We start from the raw sequence: 15,949 nt of genomic DNA, 5'->3' as shown, positions 1-15,949 counted from the left end.
TCAAAGTACTCGGCGGGGTTTCGCGCGGTGTATGGGCCGCGGAGCGCGAAGGCCCTCTGGTTTATGTGCTGCCACACCGAGGCAATATTATCAGACTTATTTGCGTTATCGGGCTTCGTTATTGTGCTGTTCATCAGCCAGCACGCGTTGTGCCGATGCAGGCGTACTCGCTGGCTGCCTGCCTGCCCGCCTGACTGGCTCTCTGTCTGTCTGGCTGTTGGATCCGGTCCGTCAGCCTCTCCGCAAGACCGAAACTAGAGCTGCGCTTCGAGTCTCGGTTTACCGCTTCTTCTTGATGCCCAGCTTGGCGTCGCTCTCGCGAGCAGTTCCTTTGGCGGCGCGTTCCGCGGCATGTGAGTCAGCGCGGACGCCGCTCTCGTTCCCACTCCCAATCCCAATCCCGAAACCCCGGGGAGCGACAACAAGGGCGAAGGATTCGTTGGAAGTGGCGGCGACGCTCACCTCGCCAGGACTTTTGTCGGCTGCGGCTGAAATAGGAGAGGACTTGAGTTTTGCATAGAGGATACTTTGGCGAGCGGCCATCGTTTTACGACCAAGTGCAACTTTCTTTTTATCCGTGTGTGGGCGTGCCCGGCTGGGTCTGAAGCCCCGCCGGCTCCGTCCCAGGCACTGCGAGGTGTGCTTCCGGCCATGCTCCGCCAGGACCCGCCAGGCCATGGCCAGGCGGTGCGCGTAGTTTGTCTCAACGCGTCCCATTCCCGCCACTAAATTGCCAATAGCTTTGGGGCGCGGCGGAGCGGCGGAGCGGCGGAGCGGGACGGGACAAGTCGACAGGCAGCACCTCCGCGACGGCGGGGCTGGCGGCCGTTGCTTCCCCCTCCGCAGGAACAGCAGCAGCAGCCGCGGTATGGAGCAGCAGCCGCGGCATGGAGCAGCAGCCGCGGCATGGAGCAGCAGCCGCGGCATGGAGCAGCAGCCGCGGCATGGAGCAGCAGCCGCGGCATGGAGCAGCAGCCGCGGCATGGAGCAGCAGCCGCGGCATGGAGCAGCAGCCGCGGCATGGAGCAGCAGCAGCAGCAGCGGATCAAAGAACAACATGAACAGTGGATCAAGGAAAGGCACCTGCAGCGTGGCCGTAGCGAGAACAGGGGCAGCCGGGGGGAACAGGTTCAGAGCCAAATTAGGTCCTTGAAGAAATCCGGACGCATTTCCAGGAATCAGCCTTTGAGCCTGTCGTTTCTTGTGGCGTCGCAAATCCTGGCATCCACGGTAGCGTAATGAAGGTGTGCTCTTCCGCTAAGGTGCGTCTATCTCTGTCTGCGCGTGTGTGGTGAGAAGGGGGGGGGGAGTGTGCTGCGCGAGAGGGTGGGGTTAATCCTTGAATGAGCCTTCGAGAAAGCAGCATGTGAAGCGGTATGCCTCGCGGATCCCAAGGCTTAGGTGCGCGTCACGAATGCGTGCGTAAGTGCGGCGTTCGCGAGTGCTGAGGACGAGTTGGCTCTCATTCTGCGGGTCTTTTCGTCGAGCGTCGCGGAATGGAGTGGCTTACGAGGAGACGTACAGCTTGTATTTACCGCGCGTCATCTACAGAAGGGGCAGCAGTTACAGGCACCCCCTCCCTCCCGCACACAGTGACAGAGCGGTAAATTAATCCCGGGAAGAAGGCACCGCTGCCTCGCCCGCCCCCACCCCACCCAGCGCGCAAGGACGGGTCCAGAGACGGGTTCGGGGAGGTGATGTCGCGAAGGTTGCCCACTTACACAGAGCGACTTTTTGCAGTGGCTTGCCATTGCGTGACAATGTGTGCGGGCCTCTTATCGTGGTTGCCGCGTGATTCCAGCGGCCCAGGATGCTCCCAGCGAACGACTGTATGAGTGGTGACGGCCGGAGGGGCGGGGGTGGCGCGGGCAGTAGATGGGGTTGATAAGGAGTGGCGGTGCCTTATCGTGGAGCTGCGCGGTGCCTCTGTAAACACGATCGCACGCGCGTGGGAGGGAGAGGGGGGGGGGGCGGAGCTAGGAGAGAAATGTTCAGAGGCACCCGCGCTTTGCAAATGTCCTTCCCTCTTTTTTCGCCTGCGGTGATTTTATCATCGGAAAGGATGGAGTCCCTCAAAGTCCCGGTCATCGCACACGCAAATCGGAAAAAGAAAGTCGATGTTTTTTTGTTGTCGTTTTTATTTTCACGCCGGTTGCCAGTGAAAGTAGAACGGCGCCGGTTCTCGGGCAGGCACACCAATAACTCCGCACCTGCGGCGCCAATCCTCTCTCCGATTTCATGGCGCCGTTGGCGGCGGGGCTCGGCTCGGCGGGGCTCGGCTCGGCGGCGACGCGGGGACGCACGGCATCCCGTCGGCATGCCGTCCGAGGCGGAAAGCGGAGAGACGCCGCGTCGGCGACGGTGGATTTTGATTCCCATCAACCCGGACGCAGTGCCGCGAGTGCTGCCCTCCTGCTCGCCGCTCGGCCAGCCGCACGCGCGTCGCGAGCCGGCTTTGCTCTCCACCGAGTCCTTGGAGGGGCCGAGAGGAAAATCCACGCCGTCGCCACACGCCGCCTGTCCTTTGCTCTGTCCCTCGGTCCGTTCTTTGGTTCGCTCGTCTTCGGCGAGGCCTCCTTTGTGCTGTGAACACCCACACTGCCAGGCCCCGTTCCCAGCCTCGCAGATGCTGGCCGAGGGGCTCAGCTAAGGGGAGGGGGGATCTTTCCTCTCTAATCAATGACCCGCCCCGATGGATCTAATTGCGTTATCTCCTCCAGTCACTGCTCGCTGCACGCGCCGTTTTTCGGCCCCCGCCAAATAAACAGCGACAGATGAGACGACCTCCACCCTTTGGCCGCCTTTGGCGCTGCTAGTTCTCTAAGAACGCCAAGCTCAGCGCGCCGCCCCGCGCCGCCCCGCGCCGCCCCGCCCCGCCCGCGGGACCGTGGCGCGCACTCGCGCCTCAAGCCGCCGCGGCGGTGAAATGTTGTTTCCCAGCGGATGAGCGCGCCAGTGTTGTCTGTGCTTCATCGGCGGAATGGTTTGCCGCGGTTGCGGCCTTGTTGACTTCCAGGCGGGGCGGGGCGAGGCGGGGACAGGGCCAAGATAGATGTGCTTGTCACGGCGTGGGCGCTCTCACACGGATACCTCTGGCAATCCCAGGCGCCATGATGGAGCGCACGGAGCGCCGTTTTTGCCGTGACCGTTAAGACGTGTTTAGGCAGCATCATCAGCCCCTTTTTGTTGTTTGGCCGTTTTGTAGCGTTGCCGCGCAATTTCCGGGGATGCTCTTTCTGGACGGGACGTCTGAGCGATGGCTTTGACTCACTTGCTGTGGCCGTGCACGTCGTGTTCCATCTTGTCCACGTCATCATGTCCGGCGAAAAAGAAGCAGCGGCGGCGGACACACGAGCTGGCCACAATACTCTGTGTTGACCTGCGGCCAGATCCCGACTCGCCAACAACCCTTCCCAGCCCTCCCGGCCCCTCCAGACCAACAACATGCTGTCCTTGTCCAGCTCGTTCCTTGCCGGCCGCCTGGCCAGAGCCTTTTGCCGCGCCCTCGTACCTCGTTAGTTTGCAGGTCCGAGGGACTCCACGCAGGCTGGTTGGCACGGTCAAGCTGGATAAGAGCGAGGGGTGGTATGTGTGTTGTGTGTGTGTGTGTCCTTGTAGCTGGGCGTGTTTGTGTGGCATCACACGTGCGCGCAAGACCTGCATGTTGCTCGAGTTGCCATCGAGATGACACGTGTGTGTGTGTGGGGGGGGGGGGGCTGTTTGTTTTTGTATGTGTGTGCCTGCACATAGTGCGACCATCTCATGAACCAAGTTCGGGCGTGGCAGAGGCCCTGAATGTGGATTAACACAAAGCGGCACCAGCCTAAAATAATAATAATAATAATTACTATCATCTTCCAGACATTTGAAGTTAGAAAATGGAAAGAAAACTATGGACCTCTACACCGAGAGGCCTCCTCCTTTACTTCGGTGCTCGGAATGGGGACCGGTGCTATCAGCCCCCACACTCCACTCCCCAAAAAAATCAAAAAAATCAAGCATTTATTTTTGCGTGGAAGGTGGGAAAGTCGTCCGTCTTTTGTCCCCGAGCAGCTCGCCGTTGGCCTTCTTGGCGTTGGCAGGGCAGGCGGGAGGCTTGTTCGGGTCAGAAGCCCCACTGTCTACGTGGGATGCAGGATGCATGGGCTGCTTTAATTTTGTGGCCGCCGCGTGGCCGGGCGGCTTGTGGGTCTGAGCGTGGCCTTGTCTCCCCGTTCTTCCGCTACCTGGTGGACCTGGTGGACCTGGTGGACCTGGTCGGCCTGACGGCCCTGATGCAGTATTCATGGTTTTCCTTAGCGCGGGTCAGTGTGCGTGCACCAATCATAAAAGCGGCCTCTGGACGCCTGGCCTGTCTTGAGTCCACGCGACCCGTGCCTGCGGTCCACTCGCCACGCGCGTTCCGCTAAACAAGAAGCCGGCTTCTGTTGTGCAAATGAGGCAGACATCAAGCTGTCTCTCTCGCACTGCCATGGGAGAGACCGTTATGTGATTGCCACCATGGGCCTGCCTCCAGCCACCTCGCTGGAGACACTGGAGAAGACTGGAGGCGGCCGCGCCATGCGTTATGTATCAGCTGATATTTTATCCAGTTGTGCATGTGTCTGTGTGCTCGTGTGAGTGCGGTCTGGGCGATCCCATCAGCATGGCGGGCCTACACTGTCTGCCGAAGCTTTTATCGCGAGCCGGGGGTGTTTGCTGTGGTTTGGCGCCGCGGGCTCTGCCTCGGCTCTGCACGGCCACGACACGGCCATAGTGGTCGTATCGGGTAACCGCCTCCCGGATTCCAGGCGAAAATTAAATTGCACCACCAGCGCGGTGGGCCTCTGGACGGTGAGGGGGGGAGCTATTTTTGGGGTGGGAAGTTATTGGTGGCCTGCAAAGTGTTGTGGGGTGGAAAATTCTGACTTCTAACGGTGTTGCCCCCACTACAAGTCCTTTCTGCGGGAGAAGAAGAAGATACAACACACACGAGATATTCGGGTCTAAAAACAAGGAGGATAATTTTCCAGTTTACTAAATTGATGACAGCCGTGCAAGCGTCCTAACCCCCTGTGCCTGCTGCCACCCCACGCTCAGGGGCAGGCCCTTCGTTGCGGGGGCGTGAATGAAGCCGGTGGCAACAGTGGACCTTGCACGTCGGCAGCAGCAGCAGGCTGGCCACGATGCTGGCTGCCTTCTCGTTAGCGGCGGTGTTATTTCGTTCCCTTCCCGACTCACCCCATGTAAGGCGGGATCCTGGTTGCCATCGTTTGGACAAACAATCAATCAGAATCAGACGCCGGAGGGGGTCGCGGACGGTGAGACGGTCTCGGGCGAGGGGCTTCAGAAACAGGGAAAGCCCGACCTATGGAGGTTTGCTTGGTTTCGCTTCGCCGGGCGACCGAGCGGGCGACTGGCCATCCGAGCGACGCGCGCGCGGCCAAGCCTCCTCACTTGGGAGTGGCGTCCCCACAGCGTCGCGACGCGGTGACGGCTCCAAATTACGGTGCCCTGCCACGCCCTGCCACGCCCTGCCACGCCCTGCCACGCCCTGCCACGCCCTGCCACGCCCTGCCACGCCCTGCCAGGTCCCCTTGCCCTTCAATCCGTAAAGCCTCTTTATGTATTGCCGTCATGTACGCCACCAGCCGGGCTGCCTGCCTGCCCGCCCGCCCGCCAGCCTGCCCGCCACGCTACGGTGGCAACAGGGAAAGAATACATGAATAATAACAGATGTAAGGGCAGGGCGGAGGAGGCGTCAGACGGAAAGGGTGAAGCCACTTGAAATTCACTCGAAAAAGTAGTGCGTTCTCGCTCGGAGATTCAGTTCGAGTTTGAACTGGGGTCGAGGTTCGACGAATACTTTAATTGCATTAGCAGCGTAACGCAAACAAAATAATTACTTCCTTGCCGTTTTGATTGGAGCTATTTTCCTTTTGCCTTCCCCAGTGTCAGTGTTTCCTTCTCTTTGTTATTTCCTTTCTCTCGCTTACGCACGCCACACTGCGCGAGGTGCGCGAGTGCGCGGAGCTCGGCTTGCGTCATTAACATTGCCCTGCGGGGTCTCGGAGCGAAATCATTACCGGCCGTTCCGGCGGTAATCCGCGGTGCGGCCTCCGTTCGGCCGCACATCCCCACCAAGCCGATGCACGCACCAACTTTGCGCAGCGCAGCCCGGCGCAGCCGCTGTGGCAGCGAAGCGCAAAGCGAAACAGACGCAGCGTCTGCGCTGCGCGCCGCGGCCGTGGCGGCCCGCCGGACCGCCCGGGAGGTTTTCTCTGTCCCGCCCGGCGCGCACCGCCGCGCCGCGGGCTGCCTATGCTGTGGATGGCAGGCGCTCTGCGCTCCGCGGCCAACCGGGCCAACCGCCCCCGCAGCGTGCAGCCTGCCAGGCGCTGCCAGTCTTCATCACGGCGAGCTCCACCTCGCAGTCAAGCTGGCCGACGTGCCCGGCCCACCTCAGAGTGAGAGAGAAGCAAGAAGGGCGACTTGAGCTGCAGTCCGTCTAGTGCCCCCACCAGTGGAGTGGCGGCGCGCCGCGTCGCGCCGAGACAGATGGCCCGGACGGGGTGACATTTGATATTTTATTGTGCCGTCGCTGCCATTATCTTAGACACCCTGCTCGTCGCCGCCCCCGCCGCCCCCGCCGCCCCCGCCCTTGGACTGGAGGAAAAAAGGATGTTTGAGTCGAGCAAATAATCGGCCCCTTTATTCGCAGCCTCTTCTTTTTGTTCCGAAATCGCGCGTCAACCTGGAAGGGCCCTTGCGGCCCTGGCGGCCCTTGACTTTGCCGCTGCCCCGGGCTATTTTGGCCGGGCGCCCTGGGTGCCCTGGGTGCCCAGTGCCCAGGCCTCGGGGCGCGGCCGGGCGGCCCTTAAAGTCCAATCCGGGCTCACGGCGAAGTTGGCGGCACTGTTTCGCTCAAACTGGTTCGTTGTTCGCGCCGTTCGGTCGGCCGGCGGTGTCCAATGGCTGCAGCCGCGCGGAGGGCACTCCTCTCCTTTTTTCGAGACGCGTCATTATCCGCTGATTCGGTTCAAGGTCAACCAATAGGTCACGGGGGTGTCTTTTACCGCCGCGACGCGACCCCCGCCCCCCACCCCGCACCTCGCGCGGCGAAGGCGGCCGAGTGCGGCGGGGTCTACGGACTCGCCGCGAGGCCCGGCGGGGCCATCCTGTCGTTACCCGAAACACCCGCCGAGTATTTGGACCCGCGGGGAGTAGAAAGAGGCGCCACGGGGGAAATGGGGGAAGGGGTTACTGCGTGAGTGGAAAAGAGACAGCCAGCGGAGTGGCGCCTGCTAACTCTGAGAGGGAGCGAGAGAGAGAGAGAGAGAGAGAGAGAGAGAGAGAGAGAGAGAGAGAGAGAGAGAGAGAGAGAGAGAGAGAGAGAGAGACACAAACAGGCGGCGTGGCGGCCGCGGGTTGAAGTTGGCCTCCCAACTAATTCTACCACAGCCTTGGCTTAATGGGTGTCTGCAAGGAGCCCTGCTGGCCCGCGCCATGCCCGCCGCGCCCGACCAGCGCCGCCGCCACACTCAAAGGCGGGCCGGCACTGAATGATGCTGGATTAGCGGCGAATGTAGGCCGACCCAGAGAGGACGGCTTGTTGGACTCCAGCTGGCTGCGGCGCGGCCTCGACCAAAAACACTCTCAATCGGCGCGCCCATTTTATGCGGGACTGTCCGACCGAGTGGACGGACCACTTTTTTAATGGGCCGCTATAAAGTCGGCCAAACAGTCGCCGTGTGTGTGTGTGTGTCGTTTGTTTTTCTCGTGTGTGTGTGTGGCTGCCGGACTGGCCTAAAATGATTTTCCAGCCACGTCGCCTGGAACCTGGAATCGGTACGCGACACTGGGCCCGCGTGTATTTCTGTCCTTCAAGGCCCTACGGCGCCGCGGGTGGCCGGGCCGGGCAGGGCAGAGGGTGGAGGGCAGAGGGCTCGACTGAAGTGGCACTGGTCCGAACAGGGCCGGAAATAGGGAAACAGGGAGACGTGGCACGAGTACGGCCCGCTCAAGGGACTGATATTCTCCTGCCCCTCACTGCATGCGAGTGGGATGGGTTGGGTGGGGGTCGCTTTCCACTGTACACCGCGCGGGAATAGCGATTGCCCTTTTTTCTACGGTGTAGTGTGCGCGGCCTCGGGCCGGGCTGCCCCGGGCAGGCACCCCGCGCTGCATCCGGCTCTTGAAGCAGCATAGGGGCGCCATTGTCTCAGGGCCAGTGGCTTGCAGGGGCTTGCAGTGGCCCTGCAGTGGCTCAGCCAGCCCATTGTCGATGCCACATTGGAAGAGGTATTCAGGCCTCGGAAGAGTCCCCACACCACAAACCGGGCCTGCAGCCAAGCATGCAGTGCCTGGCAGTCCCTCGGACTTGGGCCAGCTATCCCGAGAATGTGTGCGCCCGCCCGGCGTCGGGGCACCCTGCGTGGCCCCTGGAATGGGGCCCGACCAACGCCCTAAACGACCCTCTCTCTCACTTTCTGATGCAGCGCACAGATTCCATCGCATTTATGCACGAAAACCGGACTGCTTTTCAAGAAACAATTTTCAGAAACTTCCACAACAATGTCCAACGCAAGTTGGTTTACGTCCAGCATTATTTCTGGGGGCAAAATTTTGGCACGGATGGTCTCCGAATTTTTCCCGTAATCATCTTCACCTCGAGAAAGCTCACGGTTGGGAGATGAGGTAGGTGTTGTATCGCGTGGGTGGGGTGAGGACTCCAACTCATGGCATGCCTCGTGGAGAGCGATGGAGACGGAATCAGGGTCTTCCAGGACCTTGCGACGGTAAAGCGTGACCACCCACGCGGAAGGACCTCCGCGAGAGGAACCCTGGAATCCTGGAATCCAGGAATCCTGAGCGCCGGGCAGCCTGGAGCCTGGGAGCGAGGGCCTTCCCCGCAGCGCGGGGTATTGGCGCGCGGCGAGCTGGTGCGGCCACCCTCCACGCGGGGGCGCCACCAGTCCCGGCCGCGCGCTGGAGCCAAGCTGGAGCCGAGCTGGAGCGCAGGACTGGGCTCGCGGGGTAGCTCCGGCCGCACGACGCGCCAAGTCTCATGCACTGTAGATTTGAACCATGCCCACGCTAATGCATCTTGGAAAAAGCGAAAATCTATCCAGGTGTAATTTGGTGGGAACTCGCGATTTCTTGTCTTTCGGAGGGACAGACATCGCAAAATTCTGACGAGATGTCAGTGTAAAATCCGAGACTGCTGTGCTCCGAGTTCGTTCTGCTTGAAGTGACAGCGGCCCAGGGGCCCAAGCCACGAAAGCGCTGGAGAGCCAGTCGTTCCCTTCCGCTGATGCCGTCCAAATATTGGCCCAGCGAAATACCACGCCGTCGGGCCATCATCCCTCTTTGCGTGCTGGTGCGGTGGGCGCGTGGCAGCCTCTGCAACCTCTGCAACCAGATTTTCCAGCAACCCAGTCCGAGGACGCAGCTACCGCATCGCGCTGTGGCTCTCTCGCTCTCTGGACCACTGGGTCATCGGGCCACTGAGCTACTGGGCCGCTAGCTCCGTGGCCGCCGCGAAGGCCCCTGGGCGGCCCGGTGAGCAAGCTGTGCAAGCCGACCAAGCTGCTACCCAGCTGACGGTGGGTTCATTCCATTACTCGATCCGCCGGCCTCTTTGGCTGTTGCTGGCCATGCAGCGCCAGCGGCAACGCGGTGACGGACCCAGTGAGACGTGCAAAACACGGACCGCTCCCAATCCGGATGGAGAGAGAGAGAGAGAGAGAGAGAGAGAGAGAGAGAGAGAGAGAGAGAGAGAGAGAGACGGGGAGACTCCCGGCGGGCTGGGGGCGAGCGAAGAGGTGGGTCTCAGTGGGCGTATTCGAGCACAGCACGGCGCCTCACTGCAACTAGCGCCAGCGCGCTAGCAGGCAGCTCCGGGCTGCGTCCGAGCCAAGGGACCCGCGACTCACACCGCGCTTAGCACCGCGCACGCGCCGGTGTGTGTCCAAAGCCTCCAAAGCGGCGGCCGAGGGGGAGCGTGCCTTTCCCTCCCTCTCTACCTCTCTGTCTCTCTCGTCTCGCAGCGATTTGGCGAGGACGGGTGGCGTGGGTTGGGGCGACCTTTGATCGTTCACACGTTTATTTGCCTGGCCAAAATAGGACACGGCTTGGCTGCCGCTGCCACGGCCAGCCCCACGCCGGATCAGTCTCCATCGGTCCGCAGGCCTACCGCGTCCAACATATTAGTGCGGAAAGCCTTAAAATTTTGCGTTCACTTATCATTTTTGCACGGGAAATGTGACTGAAATAAACCATCGGCACTCCACCTCGTTTCCGTGGCCTTTGCACTTCGTGTTCCCGGCGGTGGGGCTCGGGTGGGGCTCGGCTGGGGCTCGGCCGGGGCTCGGGTGGGCAGTGTGTTGGAAAGAGGAAGAGCGCCACCGGCGTGCGTCCTTAATGCGTCAACATGTTAACGGGAACGCGGCCCTGCAGGCTTAATCCGCCTCTCCGTCTCTCTCCTTCGCACTTGCGCCCGTCCCGCCGGAGTGCGAGAGAGACAGAGCAGCGCGACCGCCCGCTGGGAATGGGTCTACTGCCCGGGGTCGTGCGGCGGACCGGGCGGTGATGGCCAGAGCGAAGGCTCCCAGAGCCTTGAAAGCAGGAAAAGAGGCAGCCCCAGGTGTTGCGCGGAAGCGGGCGCGAATTGTACAGGCAGCACGCTCGATATCCTTTGGCGGCTGCCCAGAGGGCGCCGGGGGGCCCCGCGCCCAGGGTGGCCCAGGGCCGTACACGTGGCTGGCCCGCGCCACTCCAAGGGGGCCCCCCAACAGGAAGGGACACCCCAATGCAGATAAGTCCGAGCGAGACGGTGCCGAGGCCGGGCGACAGCAGACAGCCACAGGCGCTATTGACCGACTCATACGTCTGCCGCAGAGTTGGCCACCTCGGCCTCGTCCCGCCTTGCCGGGCCTTGCCGGGCCTTGCCGGGCCTTGCCGGGCCTTGCCGGGCCTTGCCGGGCCTTGCCGGGCCTTGCCACACACAGGCACACTTCCGGGATCCCCAGCGGACCCATCTCCCGATTGGCACCACGACGGTCACTTTTGCCGCCGTTTTCGTTTTTGTTTTTTGTTGCCCTTTTTTTGCAAGCTACAACTTGTCGCGTGTTTTTCCCGTCACGTCCTCCTCTTCCAGCAGCCGCCGGGGGAGCGGCCGGGGCGGAGGGGTGAGGTGACCTCGAATCACGGGGAGGACGCCGGAAGAAATGGCACAGTGTTTTCCCCTCTCCACTCAAAAATAACCATTCCTTAGAGCAAGTTAAAGGCCAAAACAGACTCACTTTTAAAAATCAATTGAAAGTGCGCAAAAAAAAAAAGGCAACTGCTTTCTCCCTAATTACACGTGAGCCATTTTAATTATTATTGCGCTGGCTGCGCAGCCGGATTTCGTTCAAACTCGGTCTGTTTGTCGACACCCTGCCGCCTGTTTGTGTTTATCGATTGGGTAACTAGTCAAATAGGGCGATGCGCGTCCACTGGCCGCCGGGACACCCGGACCGCCCGCATCGTATGGGCCGCATCGGCCGCCCGTGGCTCTGGGATCTATTTGCAGTGCGTCGAGAAGTCGAAGGGGCCACACTCTACGCCGCAGGCTGCCTCGCTCTGTCTCCCTCGCACTCCCGGGACGTCCCGGAAGGGTGCGTGAGAGACAAGAGCAGGCACCGATCTCCGGGGAAGTGACAGCACTCGGTGCTCTGTGTGTGACTGGTGCGACTCTAACGCCGTCTTTGCTTGTTCTGTTGCAGTGGGTAAGTTGCTGGCGGTCCATGGCAGTGCGGCAGCACGGTGAGTCCGCAACGTCGTTGGCGAGTCTGTCTCGCTCCGCTTTGCTTTCCTTGTCAATCACTCTTCTATTCCGGCTGGTTAGGTTAGGTTAGGTTAGGCTGCGCTGGCCAGCGCAGGCTTTGTGAGTAGTTTCACCTGGCGTGCCACGCCGAGCCGCACGCAGCGCGGCACTTCGCCCCCACCTGAGTCGACAGGCCCGGCCGGTCCGGCGCGGCGAGAGGACACCGGTTTCGTTGGGTGGATGGAGCTGGGTGCAGCGAAGCGAGCGAAGCGGCAACGGCCCGGGCCTTCCTACGTCCGGTCGATGAGTATTTTGAGCCTCAAAGTCGCCGCGCCTGCCTGCCTCTGTGTCGCTGTGTGTGTGTATGTGTGTGTGTGTGTGTCCGTTGAACCATCACCCTCGCAGAGTTGTCGCAGTGGCCTTGTGCCGAAGGGGGGTGGAGGGAGCGCCGTGGCAACAACGCCGTACCGGGGACACCAAATGCACGTACTGCATGCCTGCATATCGAATGCGAACGATTCAGTTGTTTGTCTTTCTCTTTTTGTCTATTTTTTTTTCGAGTGTTGCGGCAGAGTGCAGACTTGTGTGCAGAGGCAGCAGCAGTGTGCTCCGGTGAGATGTAAATGAGAAAAGGAGCGATTTGATTTCGGATTTCCGCCCAGTCTACCGCCCAGTCTACCGCCCCGCCAGTGCAGTTGGCATCCCGGACCGGCGACTCCAGCAGGGACCAGGGAAGGCCTGGCGGCAGCACATGCCCACTGGGACGCAGCCCCGCCTTTTTTCATTCGAATGTCCCCTGCTGGCAAAGATGAAAAGTCAGCCGTATTTTTTGAGGCCGGGCGCGCGGCGGCGGTCTGGGCCTCATATTGGGCCTTGATGTAGTCGCGGTGATATAGCGCGCGGTGCGGATAGTGGAGCCAAAACCTTGCGGCCTACTTCACGGCTTTGTCATCCGCCACTGTGTGCGTCGGTCTGTCTGCCTGACTGTCTGTCTGTTCGTCGAGGTCGCACACACGCAGTCTCAAAGGTGGCGAATTCATCCTCATCGAATTGGTCCTCGTCAAAGCGGAGACGGGCCTCGGATTGGACGGTGCAGCCTGGCTCCGCCTGCTCCTCCTGCTCCACTCCACAGACGTCCCGCCGCCCAATATGTACACCTTTGAGTCAGCGCGCTCACAATGGCAGTGCCGGGGCAGGCTGGAGCGGGCTGGAGCCGGCTGGAGCGGGCTGGAGCGGGCTGGGGCGGGCTGGGGCTGGCTGGGGCCGCGTGCGGTGTTTGCTCAGCGTCCCCAAACACGGCGTCTGCAAGCGCCCGCCCCGCGCCGCCGCGCCGACATTGCGAGACAGTGTGTGTGTCCGAGGGTGCACAGCCCAGAAAGTCGTCCTCGTCGTCGCAGTTGTCCTCGCCTGGCTAGTTTTTCAGTCCAAATCGATCGGCGTGGGAGTCGGCCGAGTCCGCGGCCCGGCGGCGTGGCAGCGTCCAGCGCGTCCGGCGGCACGTCAGTGACTCACCAACTCGCTGCCGAGTTTTTGTTTTCGTTTTTATCGCGAAACGGAGTCGGCCGAAAGCAGCTTGGAGCGAAAAAAGAAGAGAGAAAGGGGCGCTTGGAAGAAAGTGAGCCCGGCTGTACAACACGGTCCATTCTTCTGGGGGCTTAGAGGCTTCACCAAACAATAACATTTGTCTCTTGTCGCCGCCCTGGCTGGTTAGACGTCGACCTTATTATGGCTTCTTGTTGTTTATTTTGCTGTAGTTTCTTTTGGCCTGCCCTGAACTGGAGGGAAGTCTTCGGCCCGATGGTCACACGCACGCTGTGGGACTCTTTGAGGGATTAGTCAGAGCCCTACGCGCCCTGCAGACCGACGCTGTCTCTCTCGCACGCAAACGGACCGCCCTGGTGCGAGAGGGACAGAGCGAAGAAGGTGCTGCTGTTCAAAATCAGCCCACTGTGGCAGGAAGACTGAGCTCGCTGCTGGTTAGTTGGCGGGCTGCTCGACTGACTCGCAAGTCTTATCCGAGCCCCATTGTCCATCATCCGTCCTACTCCTCCCTTCTTCTCAAATCACACGAGCGAGCCCCCTCCCCACTCTCTCTTTCTGCGCCCAGCCCTCTTGAACCGCTGCACACCGGTGGCGGTGGCCCATCGGTGCACCCTTGGGGTGTACGGAGGCCAGCTGGCTGATGCAAAGAGCAGTTTCGTCGGTTTGTCTCTCTCCCACCACACGCATGGGGCGGCTCGGAGGGGTGCGAGAGAGACAGGGCAGCGAGGCACTGACGTCACCGACGACTGCACTCTGCACCGGCCGACCAGATTGCCATCCCAGGAAAGGAGACTGCCTTGGGAACTGCAGCAGCGAAGTCACTCAGGTGAGAACCGGCCATTTTCCGAAAGAATGTGAGTCTGAAGCACTCACTTTAATTTTCAATCTCCAGAATCACCCGGGATGGTCTCTCTCTCTCCGGTATCGCGCACAGGCCCACCTCCTCCTGCCCGTGACTGAGTCGGATTGGCCGGCGAGGACCGCCTCCCGTCCCGGCTTACCTCCCGGCTCGCATGCTGCTTCCGGACGCCGCTCCGTCTCTCTCACGGCCCGCGGAGAACGCATGAAACCGCAGCGGTGCGAGAGAGACGGAGTGGCGGCAGAGCCTGCCACTCGCCGCCCCCTCCGGAGCCTCCAGGAGGAGGAGGGCCTCCAGCGTCTTGTTCTCCATCTTGTCGAAAATAATGCCCGAGTCGAGGGGGAAAGCACTCGCGTAATAGTCGGGTCACTCTGTCCGTAATAGCACGCGTAATAGTGTGCGTAATAGTAGCGTAATAGCTGAAATTCTCGAAATTTGATCTATTTTAGGGGTTTTTTGGTCTGTTTTCAGCTAAATCGCTATATTTGGAGGTGTAATGGAGCGTTATAGGCGTAATAGTCGGGTCGCAGGTTTTAGGAGTGATTTCCCCCTCGGCCCGAGTCTTCCTCCACGTTATTGGCTGAGCCACGCCGCCGGCCACACAATGTGTGCACTGATTGCACACCGGCCTGCCTGTCCGCCCGTCTTGTCCTGAGCGGCGCGGTCCCCCTGGTCCTGGCTGGTCCTGGCCACGAGCGGACGGACTGCGGAGGCGGTGGGGCCTTGGAGTCCGCGGGGGCCTTGCCGCCCCGCCCCGCCCGCCTTAGAAAGGGCCGGGCGGTCTGAAAGGCGAACAAGTCGGGCAACGGGGAAGGAAAAGGCCGCGCCGCCCGCGGCAGCAAGCACAGCGGCAGCAGTCTCCAGGCGGTCCGGTCTAGTCGTGTTGACGGTGTGGGATGCACTGGGCCACGCCGGCCCGGGGGCGGAGGGGGACTTGAGAGTGGCGGTCGGAGTCCCGCGGCCGCCAGGGGCGGAGGGGAGGCACTTTGTTGAAAATTGAAAACGGCATTTTGTAGTGCGTTCGCGTTGATAATGACATGTCGCAGGGCTCGGTCCAGGCGGTCCGCGGTCCGGCAGTGTGCGTCGGCATGAGGGCTTCGGGTCTCCCCTCCCCTTACCGACCCGCCCCAGCCGCTGGAATGCGTCCCCTTGTCGGGCGGACCCTGCGAGCGGAGTGACTGGACTTGCCAGCATGCAAACAAGCAGGAGTGGCGGCCCTCAGCGTAATGCGTGGCTTGGCCAGGCCGAGGCGCGACCACTCACAGCGCCGCTTTAGCATTTTTGGAGTGTTTGCAGCGGGCGGGCCGGCGAGCCGCGCGGGTGTGGGACCCACACTGTGGGTCTGCCGCCAGCAGCCGCCAGCGCCAACAACACTCGCAGCCACTCCGTTTGTGTCTGCTTCGCACCTTACCACTCTTCCCGCGCTTTTCCCGGAGCGCCGCCGCGCCTCGGGCAGAAAGTGAAACGTGAAAGTGAAAACTGAAACTGGTCTTCCATACATTTGTGTTTTGAATTACTTTTTCAAAACTGATTTTCGTTGTAGTTTTTGACTTTTACTGACCCATAAAAATATTCAAAGGACATTTCTTGGTACTTTTGGACATATCGTTGGCTCCTCAAACAAGCCCCGCTGGTCTCTTCAAGAGTTGCTTTGGCCTGGGCAACGGTATTGGTTGGCGCCCCGTGCTCTGTGTCCTTACTTCGAGGCAAATAAACGTCTGTTTCGTGGAACTGGAACGAAGGGCGGATTGAAACCCACA

The 15,949-nt window shown here is 61.2% G+C and overlaps 1 protein-coding gene across 1 annotated transcript in view; it reads left to right on the top strand.

The window, feature by feature from the left end:
• LOC117654382 (dopamine D2-like receptor) overlaps positions 1-15,949 on the top strand; it is a 150,704-nt gene that overhangs the window by 10,505 nt on the left and 124,250 nt on the right. Inside the window, exon 2 of the mRNA XM_034401006.1 lies at positions 11,748-11,750. Coding sequence (XP_034256897.1) covers positions 11,748-11,750 — 3 coding nt within the window. The remainder of the gene's footprint in view (positions 1-11,747; positions 11,751-15,949) is intronic.

The sequence above is a fragment of the Thrips palmi genome, unplaced genomic scaffold, assembly GCF_012932325.1.
Source record: "Thrips palmi isolate BJ-2018 unplaced genomic scaffold, TpBJ-2018v1 HiC_scaffold_1, whole genome shotgun sequence".
Taxonomy (NCBI): Eukaryota; Metazoa; Arthropoda; class Insecta; order Thysanoptera; family Thripidae; genus Thrips; species Thrips palmi.
The sequence above is the reverse complement of the archived record's forward strand: the minus strand, read 5'-3'. Positions and strand labels throughout refer to the sequence as shown.